General features: G+C 43.3%; 1 protein-coding gene across 1 annotated transcript in view; it reads right to left on the bottom strand.

Moving 5' to 3' along the window:
• Positions 1-11,912, bottom strand: part of TLL2 (tolloid like 2) — a 148,822-nt gene extending 136,910 nt beyond the window's left edge. The window contains exon 1 of the mRNA XM_066600616.1: positions 11,669-11,912. Coding sequence (XP_066456713.1) covers positions 11,669-11,837 — 169 coding nt within the window. The 5' untranslated portion in view covers positions 11,838-11,912. The remainder of the gene's footprint in view (positions 1-11,668) is intronic.
• Positions 11,913-12,142: the final 230 nt, after the last annotated feature.

The following is a 12,142-nucleotide window of genomic DNA, read 5'->3' on the forward strand; positions in this document are numbered from 1 at the left end:
GTGGGAACGGTGGCGTCACGAGTGATAACTACTACCCTCATCAACCCGTTTATTGGCATTCTCTATCCTAGGGGGTGTCGAATGTGGGCTGCAGTCCTGCTCTGGCCTTGGCTAAGTGTCACCCCTTGGGGACCAGGGCCTGGTAAGTGCCGCCATGACAAGCAAACACTTAACCTTCCCAGCTCTACAGTGTAGTCAAGTGTCCGGGGGCATCCCTCTGGGGTGTCGCTTTTTCACATCTGTACCAGGGGTGCCGTTTTCCTGTTCCATTCGGGGAAAAGAAAAGGGGAATCCCCTGGCTGAATGGATCCGTCTTAGGTCTTTTGTCTTGGACAAAACAGCACACAATGCTGCGCTACTGCATCTGGGTTTTGGGGACAGATCTAGGCCAGAGGCTCTGGCAGATGTGAAAGAGCCTAAAGATTTTTTGTTGTATTTTCCAAGCATGGGTTGGCCTGAGGCTCTGTGCCTCCATGTGCTCTCATACAAATGGAGATATTCTTTCCCTAGAACATTGTTTCTCAACTCCAGTCCTCATGACCCCCCAACAGGTCAGGTTTTCAGGATTTCCTCAGTATTGCACAGGTGATGTAATTATTGTCAGTGCCTCAGACATTGCCACAGGTGTTCTTACTATAGGAGATCCTGAAAACATGACCTGTTGGGGGGTCCTGAGGACTGGAGTTGAGAAACACTGCCCTAGAAGCAATACATCTAATCAGAGTTACAATAAAGGCCTTGCGCGTATCCATGTGTGCTCTATACGTTGTCAATAAGCAATGTCAGGATATTAAATTGCACTTCTTACAAAATGATGGAACATAACGAATCAACATACCACCTAATGCCGGTTTCACACATCTGAGAAACTCTCGCAAGACTTGGGCGTTCTGAGATGCACAAATCTCACGTGAATATAGACCTCATTCTTTTGCGTGGAGTCATAAAATGAGCGATGTTTTCCTGCATCGTGATGTGGGGGGGGGGGGGGGGGGAAACAAAAAAAATTGCACGTCCTGTCTTTTCATGTTACTCGGAACGAATCAGCCTTTGTTTTCAATGGGACAGTAAGACACTTCACAAGGCATGCGATGTGTTGATCCTCGAAGAGGGCTCAAAGCCGGAGGATCACTACTTCATAGAAGTGATGGGAAACCTTTTTGACAGAAGAACGGCTCGCATCGGCCTTGATGAGTTTCTCGGCCCGAATTTTCGCTGGCCCGTGTGTAGATAGCCTGAAGGAGTTGTCCAGGTGTTGATTTTTTTTTTTAATGAATGCAAAGGTGTTAAAACAATAAAAGTCTTAAGCAGACAGAGGTGAATCCACCTAGCCACATACTGGTTTGGCTGTGGACTGGAGGTAGAAGCAGCTTGGGAACCCTGGTTTTCATGGTGAACCCCTCCAAGTGGGATTCCGGCTTGGTTACGAGGTCCACAAGCTGATACACACTGCACTGGAGAAAAGTACCTGAAGGTCTGAACAGGTGCATAGTAGAAAAACAGACCGATATCAGGGCTGGCAGCATAGGTGCATGGACAAAAGCAGAGTCCAAGATACAAAGCTGAGGTCAGGAGCACAGAAGTAAGAATAGTTAAACAGGCATGGGTCAGAATCAGGAATACAAATAAAGTGGGGAATGGCTGTATGAGACCAATTGCTTAGGCATCCACCCTAGGGTGTGGATGCCTCATATAGCACATTGAGACTGTTCATTGGTGGAGTGCAAAGCAGGGTGATTAACGGTTAGGTTTCTGATGTAGTGGTGTAGCAAAGCCACCTGCGAAGTGTGTAGCGTTCATGATCCAGCGCTGCAGTTCCAGTGGTTCTCCTGGTCTTAGTTTATGAATTACTACCACCTGACTGCTGTAGCCAATCAAAGGCTGTAACAGTCATGAGACATTCTCCTAGCATTACTGCACACGTACAGAGATCAAATATGTTGATCACCTTTAGTAGCAATCACAACAAACAGTACCCTGCAAATAAGATTTGTACAATTTTGTACCGTTGCTCCCTGAAAATGTGCTCCAGTTCATCAGTATTTCTGGGATGCCTTGAATACACACAGCCTGCTTCAGCTCATGTCACAATATCTCAATAAGATTAAAGGTCAGGACTATGACTTAGCCATTCAAGAATACAATCTTTTTCAAAGACTCTTGTTGGTTTACTTGTGTGCTTTGGGTCATAGTATCTTGTTGCATCACCCAATATCTCTTCATCTTGAGGTCATAGACTGCGGCCCTTATATTCTCCGGTAAAACATTTTGATGTACCCAAGAATTAATTGTTCCATTAATGATCAAAATGCTCTGAGGCAAGAAAACCGCTTCAAACCATGATGCTCCTTCCACCATATGTCACAATTGAGATGTGTTGGTGTGCATTGGTTTTTTTTCCCCTTCAAACTGAGCATTGTGCATTTTTGCTAAAAAGTTTCACTTTTGTCTCATTGTCCATCAAACATGTTCCCAGGAGCATTGTGGAACATCCAGGTGGCCTTTCAGGATTGCCTGTTGTGCTCTTCGAGTGATCTTAACAGGATACCCACCTAAATTAGAAGTAGCAACAGTCCAGAATTTTCTCCATGTATAGATATTTGTCTAACTGTGGATAGATGAGCATCGAGATCTTTAGCAATTAATTTGTAGCCTTTCCAAACTACATGTGCCACTATAACAAGACTTTTAAAAGTAGCTGCATAAGCTTAAAGCATACCTGCACTTTCAGATAACTTTTCAGATTAAACTACCATGTATCAACATGAGGAACAACACTACTTCTGGTAATTATATGACTTGTTTATGGCAGTTTTTCACTCTGCAGATTCTACTTCTAATTTTCAGTCTTCTCTGAGCTGCAGGGTGGAGTCTAGCTGTTAGGATTTTTTTTAAATCTGGAAAAATAGATTCTGCTCCCCAAGACTCCACAAAACAAACAAATAACCTCAGCATAAAACACAGTGTACAGAAGCACTGAGCAGTGTAGTTGTGATTCCAGCTTCTGTAACAAAGTAAACCACTTACTGTAAGCAGTAGACAGGCCTGTATGAGTGTCTATCTCAAGCAACTTCTTCCTTATCTCTTCTCTTCCTAGACTTCTGTGGGCAGAATGACTTATCACCCTCCTCCACTTCCTGTATTCCATCTCTGTTACTAGCAAAAAGCTTCCCTTGACAACAGGCAGTGGTCAGCAAAAAACTAGGAAGAGAGCTCCCTAGTGGCCAGCACTTTACAGTGATTTTGCAGCAGACAAATGTAATTTTAGTCAAGTGAAGTGATTTGCACATTTGTTAGTTAACACAAGTTGTTTCAGATTCTGTTCAAATTTTCCAGCCGCTGTCAGACTGAAACCCACGCCACTTGCTAGTCATACAGTTTTCTATTTCTGTGCAGTGAAAAACAACTCAAATGTAAATGGGTATGCGGTATGCCGTGCATGCCAAAAAGCGTGAACTAAGCCTCAAAGTGCAGTGACCATTAAGCTGAAACACCTTTCTCCGATTGGCTTTCAAGACGAAAAAAACTTTCGATTTTTCATTTCTTTTTTTGTCCCAGTATTTAAACAGCCATAACTTTTTTTTTTTTATCAACATAGTTGTATGAGGGCTTGTATTTTTCAAGATGAGTTGTAGTTTCTAATGGTACTATCAAATATACTAAAAAAAGTATGAAAAATTATCAAGTGGGGTGAAAAGGAAAAAAAAAAACACAACTACACAATTTTTTTGATGGGGGGGAGGGTTGTTTTTATGACATTCTCGGTGTGGTAAAAATGACATGTTCACTTAATTCTGCAGGCCGTGCAATTAAAGCAATACCAACTTAAAAGTAGTAAAGCAAATAAAAAATGTTAAGTAGTAAAAAAAAAAAACAACCTATAAAATAAATTTGCTTTCTGTTATTTTCTGTGACCATAACTTTATTTTCCCATTGATTGATCTGTGCGAAGGCTTGCTTTTAAGGGATGAGGACATTTCATATTACTCAATGGTGCACAGGACCCCCCCCCCCCCTCCCCCACCTCACCTCCCAATTCTTATTCGCCAAAAAAGTAGTTCAAAATTATGTACCCCCTTTCAACTTTAGGAATATTAGAGCTCTCTGAACTGTATGAATGTGCAAAACATCTCTGTGGCTTCTAATTTTGCCATCTACAGTAGGGGGTGTAACAACTCATACAACCGAGTCCCAGTTGCAACACTTGACTGCGCTATTCCCATGGGCATCATGTGTGGCTGAACTGATACTATGCATCATGCACTGAATAATGCATTACACCAAAGAATTAGTCAGTGAACCCCTCAGATGACCCACCTATAGTCTATCCTCCAAAGAGAAGCTAATTAGGAAGTCGCTGTGATCCACTACCGTTGCGAACAAGGAAATTATCAAAGGGTCATTGAGCATTGGAAACTAATACCTCTAAACACAAGGATTTCCTTTACAAATTATCCTCTACATCTTACAGATCTCATTGATGCGAGGTTTTAAAGCAACGTTATCTCTACAGGGAGTAGTTTGCCAGAGGCTTCAATGAAAGCCAAATGCAGGAAATTCACCATCCTCTGTACAACTGCTGGAACTTAACCAGGATAAGTTATATACTGTATAATAGGGGGTCCTCGTAGAACTAGTAAATCACTGGATAATTGGATGTGTGCTGAGAATGCTGCAACCAGTTGCTCTGTATGCACTCGAAAACCTCAGTAAGGTGCAGAACTTGCTGGAACTATAGAGTCTATTCAGAGTTGTTCCAGCATTCACACAAAACCCTTCAGCAGTACATTGGGATTTGCACAACTTAGAGGAAAATGCTATTTCATTAAAGCTAACATAACAGTTGGGCTCCTTTCAAACTGAACTGGTTATCCCCCTATTTAGGCTTAAACCTCTGTATACCCTCCATCTCTCCTCGCACTTTTAGATTTTAGGATAAAACAGCTGGTCAAATTAGGTCTCTTCACATGTCACTCCCCTCCTGTATTGATCCACCCATACCACTGAGCATTGCTGCACCCCATCTACTAGGCATTCCCTGGCCAATGGATATCCAGATTAGATATTTTGTAGAGGGCTCATTAATAAGTTCTTGCTTCTCATTTGCATGGGAGTTGTTGAAGGGGTGGATGCACTCTAAAATATCTAGATGTTTAAAGAAATTGGGTCCAGCTAAGGTCATCTATAGATCTGTGGTACCACCATAACTCCTCGGCAGGATGCCCATTGTATTGGGGTCATATTTGGTTCTGACCTTTCCTTCAGTCCCCATTTTCAGTCACTTGCACCTCAAAAACCATCTCCCGAATCCACCTTTTCCCCACTGTGGAAACAGCAAAAACTCTTATCACACTTATCCAATCTAGGCTTAATTATTGCAACTTGCGACTGATCGGTCATCCCTTTTTAAAACTCTTCCCTCTAAAATCCATCCTGAATGCAGCAGCCAGGCTTATCTTTTTGTCAAGTCGCTACACTGATGCCTCCACCCTGTGCCAGTCACTGCACTGGCTGCCCATCAAATATAGAATTTAAAGTTATCAGTCTCGTCTACAAGGCTCTTCACAACGTTCCACAACCCTGTAACTTCTCCCTAATCTCTGTCTACCACTTCAACCATGGTCTCCGCTCAGCTAACATTAGACTAAATACCTTTTCTATCCCGAACATCCCATTCCTGTCTCCAAGATTTTTCATGAGCTGCACCAGTTCTCTGGAATGCGCTACTCCAGACAACGAGGCTGATTCTCAACACCCACAGCTTTAAAGGGGCTTTGTCATTACAAAAAAAGTCAGAATTCACCTACTGTATTCCACCCTGGGCAGTCTTCTTACAGCATCTTCTCCTCGGCGATCTTCTCCTGGCTCCTCCGATCCCCCAGGTCACGTCACGTCACCTCCAGCAAGTTGGATCCTCCTCTTCCTGTTATGTAGCGTATATTCACAGGCATTCTGCTTCCTACAGGTCAGTGTAGGATACACTGACCTGCAGGAAGCAGAATACCGGCAATGTACGTTACGTCACAGGAAGAAGAGGATCCGGCCAACAGGAGGTGAGGTGACCTGGGGGACTGAAGGAACCAGGAGAAGTTGGGTGAGGAGATGCGGTAAGAAGACTGACAGGGCAGGAATAGGTAAGTATAGATTTTTTATTTTTTTTTGGCTAATGACAGACACCCTTTAAGCGTGCCCTAAATACACATCTTTAGGGTGGCCTACAAGATTCCCTAATCTATGCTCTTCTCCATCTACCCTGCTTCTATACTATCACTTGGAAACTTGGCCCCTTCTTCCTAGTGCATCCCCCACACTGCACTTCTTATCTGTTTATATATGAATATGTCTTTCTAGTCTGTAAGCTCTCGCAATTAGGGCCTTCACCCCTATTTTTCAAGATGTGCACTGGTTTATTACTGTAGGTTATGACTTACCTGGTATAAGTTTCCCCAATTTGTAAAGCGCTGCGAAATATGTTGGTAGTATATAAATAAAGATTATTATGGACGGCTTCTACACACTAGCGATTTTTTTTTTTTCAATGGGACTTTCTAAAGTCCCATTGAGAAAAACGCGGCTATATCGCAGCGTTAAAAAGGACACTAGTGGGTAGAAACCCTTAAAGGGGTTATCCCACTAAAAATCAATGCTTCTAGTTAAATCCTTATAGGTAATCTAATGCTTCTAGTTAAATCATAATTATAACCATTTTTTCTATTTACACTTATTTAAAAAAACATTTCTATAACCAGATATTTCATGACTAATGGTAGAATAGTGCCACTTGTCTCTTTTCTATGGTCATCTGAGACTGTTCTACCTACTCAGCCTTACTTCTCTCTTCACTCCATTGAATAGAAGCAAGACTGAGCATGTGTGTCCACCCTGGAACATTTACTGAGGTGGTCACAGAATAGAAACAGCAGGTGGCGCTATTCTAATATTAGTCCTGAAATAGCTGGGGATAGAAACATTTTTTAATAAGCAAATACAAAAAAAAGTTTTATAGTTATGAACTGAATTTAACTAAAAACAATATTTTTGGAGGACAACCCCTTAACACACTTTGAATCTCTGTTACCCCATCCCATTTGGAGTCACTGTTGTAGGCAGTGTTACTTGTGGAAGGAGAGTTGGCTTTTTCTGCCCTATTTGTTAGATCTTGGGAGTCAGACAGGAGGCAATCTTTTGATTCAGAGGCATGATTAATGGCATACGCCTGCTATCTCATGCAGGCTGCAAGAAAAGAATAAAAAAAAAAAAAAAAAGCAGGAAGCTCTATTTAGGCCCGTTTCACATGAGCATATTATGGCTGCATTTTGTTGTGACCCGACCCAACCACAAGGTTTACTGTCCAGAACTGTCGCCGCCGTAATATCTATAATAGTGACAGTTCGATTTAGGTTGCATAGGCACACGGGATTACTTGTGAGTCATGGTATTCTCTCCCCATTACTGCAACCTCAATGTCTCCCAACATGAGAAAAGTTGCACAACTGCAAGAATTTCAACATGGATGTCATAGGTTGCCAGCAACTTTTTCCCTCTAAAGAAACTATGAGGTCACTCACAAGTCTATGTAATGCCGTTGGCACATAGCCTTGGAGCCTTGGGGTATGCTCACATGCACATGTGAAATCTCTGCAACTAATACATCAATTCCATTCATCTGAAAGGGGTTCTTTTAGCAGAAAGTCCCATTCAGGTAAATAGGATGATTGCAGAAAGTCCTGCAAGAAATCTGTCGCATTTGAATATCCCCTTAGTATTTCTGCAAATCATCAAACACAAGAACCTGTGATTACAGAGGATATCATCACCCATGTAATAATTGCTTATGAACCACGCTTGAAGAATATGAAGCAGACACATCTAGTAAAAGCAAGGTGGTTAATTATTCACAGATTACAACTTTTTATGTCAGTAGTTTACCCCAATTAGTGGCTGAACTTTGTTTACCATTCATTATAAACCTGTATACAAAAGGGACTTAGTGGATGTCGATTTGCAATACATGTGTAGGCCAATATTCCATATATATCATGCTATATAATGCTACAAGTAAACACTTGCCCAGTTCGTATAGCAACTTCTAATAGAGCGATCATCTCCTATGATTAAATCGGAGTTTATGGCCAAGATTGAAGAGCTGCTATAGGTTGTAATACCAAGACAGATCCCAGGTGACTTCAGAAGTAGCACAGATCATCCTTATATAAGGCTAAAGTTGTTAACATAGTTCAGAATTGCCAGCGAAGATTTTAGTATTGTATGCACACCCCAAATGTGTTTGTTTTTTTTTTAAATCACCAAAATACAAGAAATCTATGGAAAAGTTGAGAATGAGATTGGACAGCCAGCAAGCTAAAAAAAATAACATATCTGTAGCTTCACGAAAGCTTAAGAGCTTGACAAGTTGTGAACCATCGATGGCCTCTTTAGATTGACATGGGTCTGCTGCAAATCAGTTGTTTGCCAGATCCGTGCAGTTATGTATTCTGCAGGAAGCAAATAGCTCCGTCCCCACTGTAGTGGCCCAACTTGGTATTACATGGAAAGTTCCCATTTATTTCAATTGGAACTTTGCTTGTAATACCAAGCCTGAACACTGCAGTGGAAATGACACTGTATGCTTCCTGCAGAAGTCAACTCCATGCACGAGCGCATACAGGTTCGGCAAGCAGATTAGCAGGGATCCCCATTGGTGGGTCATCAATAGTAGATCAGCGGGAGGCTTTCACCTGGGATCCCTGCTGATCTGCTGTTTGCGGACCCTGTGTGCGCTTGTGCACAGCGTAGACTTCTGCAGGATGCACACAGTGACATTGGTATTACAGGCAAAGTTCCAATTGAATTAAATGGGAACTTTCTATGTAATACCAAGCCGGGCCACTGCAGTGTGAACGGAACTATCTGCTTCCAGCAGAAATCAACTCAGTGCACAAGCGCACACAGGTTTGGCAAACAGTAAATTAGCAGGGATCCTGGGTAGTAGACTTCCACTAATCTATTATTGATGGCCTATCTGAAGGATAGGTCGTCAATAGTTTAAATTAGACAACCCCTTTAATCCTCAGAAACATTTACAGAGTTTATAGCCAACTTGCCAGAATTTGAGAGACTTTGTTCCAAGACAATCCCTGGCAAAATGCATCCTAAGGGTATATAGACTTCATATTGAATGGTCTCGTAAGGGACCCCTCTAAGGTAGCACAAGAAAATAAGAGAGCAGAAATCCACTGCAAAGAATGTGGTCCTCTAGTCTGAAGACACATTATCCCGTCACCTATTCATATGAATGGCACCCATGTAATACCAGGTTTCAGTTGCCAGATGTGTGGCGATCAGCTGATCACCTGATCACCAGCAGGTTGTCCAGATGCCTACATTATCACCACCACTGTCTGGGTCTTCGCAGCTCTTTCAAGTAATGACCGATCACAGCCATCGGATTGGTTCATCAAGCGCTGCATTGATTGGTCCTTGAGCGTCGCTGCTCAGCCAATGGGAGCCATCGCTTGCTGGTGGTGGGGTTTATGAACCCCGCAACAAGGAAGTGATGTACTGAGGACTGCAAGCAAGTGTGCCAGAGCTAATAGACCAGCGGAAGGGCCCGGACAGCACCTGTTAGGTAATGCTTTCGTTTTTTTAATGTAATGCAGCTAGGGCTTATATTTCAATACCCCACCCCTGGTCCCAAAACACTGCTCTAATTGGCCAGCGCTGACCAGTGTCCTGGTTTGTCCGGAGGGTTTCTTTAAGGGTATGTCCACACTGGATGTATTTTCTGTAATGCTGCATGCAGAGTTTAGCATGAGATCATTGTCGATATCACCCTCACATTTGAAGGGTTAAACTCCACAACATAAATTGCCATTCTATGGATTTAAAGGCGGTGTCCATGTGCGAGGCAACTTTCTAAAATTGATCCAGGCCTATTAAAACAATAGGAGGAGAGGCACTTACCCGTCCTCTGCCCAGGCGATCCAGCTCTGCAGACCACCTAGTCTTTGTTGTTGAACGAATACCACCCGACTGCTGCAGTGGTCGGGTGCTTTCCTCCTGGCGTCATCCCATACCATGGGTCTCAGAACTGCGGCCTCCGATTGGCTGCAGCGGTCAGGTGATATCCATTCAAGAAAAAAAAGGCCCTGAGGACAATGGGCCTGCACTGCAGCGCTGGATCACCTGCAAATCAATGGGCTATTGGCATTGCGTAAAGTAGAATTGCACATGCGACGTGCAATGATAATGCACCTGTGTGAGATCAGCCTAAGAAAAAGCTAGACTTTATATATTAAACACACAAAGACGCAAGAGGACAGCTCCGTGTTACAATAGTTAGGTCTCGCTCACACAAGCGGAATACATGGTAAGAAACTTTACATTACTTGCAACAGTGCCTCTCACGGCGTGTGAAATCTGAACACAAAAAAGAAAGCGACGCGCTCTTATCTTGGCGTGTATTACGTGCGCATACACGCCAAGATAGTATATGGGGATTTATCAGTACGCAATGCATTGCGTGCTCCCCGCGCATCAAATACACCTGCGGCGTACAGGATTAAACGCCCACGTGAGAGAGCGAACGTCTCAAGGGTAATGCTACTCAAACAGCAAGGAATGCAGAAATAAGGCTACTTTCACACCTGCGCTCATTCAGGAATTCCGTGTCTCTTTTCAGTTTTTGGGAGGAGAAAAACGGATCAGTTTTTACCCCCGCCACTGATTTTAAAAAAATTCTAAGAGTCTTTAGTTTGATTCCATTCCATCAGGTTTCCGGGTGGTTTTGTGTTTTTTTTTTATGGGAAAAATAACGATGGAGACTGTACTATTTTCCGGTAAAAAAAAAAAAAAATGGAATGGAAGCAAACTGAAGTCTTTCCATTTTTTTTTTAAACTACATTGACATCAATGGGGGAAAAAAAAATACCCTTTTTTCCCCACTTCCAGTCTCTCTCCTCCAAAAAAACGGAGCAGACGGAAATCCTGAACGAGCCCTAATGCAGGTGTGCAATCAGCCAAATTCTGCACCCCCCCCCCCCCCCCCCTAATATCGAGCGCTTGGATACTTAGTTGCATTCATTCCATCTACATCCTCATCCAGAATTGCTACAAAAGATGAACAGATTGGTCAATGTGTCATTATTATCCTGAAATCTGATGGAGTTGAAAGAATTGCCAACTAATAGCAGATCACAGGGCTGCTTAATAATGCGCTGCCAGGACGCCGCAAGACGAGCGAGGACAAAGATTAGTAAAGATGCAAACTGTGAACCATTTGCATCTCAATGGCAATTTTGTATAGGACAAGACTTCCTAATCTTAACCGGACAGTGACAAAACAATTTTTCACACGGCCGACAACGATAATTATTGCGTCTAAACTCTGGGATGCTATCAATTAAAAATTGCTTGGAAAAAAAAAAATTGCAAAATGTAGTTTTTGGGGTTTTTTGTAAATCTTTTTGCGAATGCGACAAGTTGTTACACAACAGTCTGGGATTTCCTATGAACAATCGCTACAATTAGTCGTTACGTATTTTTCTAGGCTGAGATCATCATCAGAGGATCAAAAGTATCTTTTTAAGTCAACTTCACAATAATCGGAGCCAACAGCATTGACTAGTAATAGTGGGCATGGGGTGAAGGGAGGGGGGGATGCACCTACCAGCCTTGCACGGATCCTTGTACTCAGTTTCCTCCGTGGTATCTTCCATGAAGTAGTCAAAGCCAAATTGATAATCCTGCCCCATGGCCAGGCGGATGCCCCACAGTAAGGTCAGGGCTACAGATGTCAGTGTGCAGAGCCTCCTCACATGGGATCCACAGCCAGTCATTGCTGGAGACACAGGACAAGTTTGGAGGGAGGACACACAACTGCTCTTTGTAGTGGGAGTGGGGCTGCAGGTAGGCTGATAGGTTGGGGTGCAGCACAGCGCCGAGCTGGAGATGATAGTTGTGGGGGATCAGGGCTGCAGGCGGGGTATAAGGGGTGCAGGGGGCGGAGCGGCCGAGGGGGCGTGGCCTCAGCGCTGCGCTCTCAGTGTTCCTCATTAGCCGCCTCGTCCAGTCAGCCGCTCCCCGCACTCGGCGCTATATAAGCTGGCGGCACGGCACTACTTCCCAGGTGCCTGTGTGTGTG

Source organism: Eleutherodactylus coqui, chromosome 4 (genome assembly GCF_035609145.1).
Source record: "Eleutherodactylus coqui strain aEleCoq1 chromosome 4, aEleCoq1.hap1, whole genome shotgun sequence".
Taxonomy (NCBI): Eukaryota; Metazoa; Chordata; class Amphibia; order Anura; family Eleutherodactylidae; genus Eleutherodactylus; species Eleutherodactylus coqui.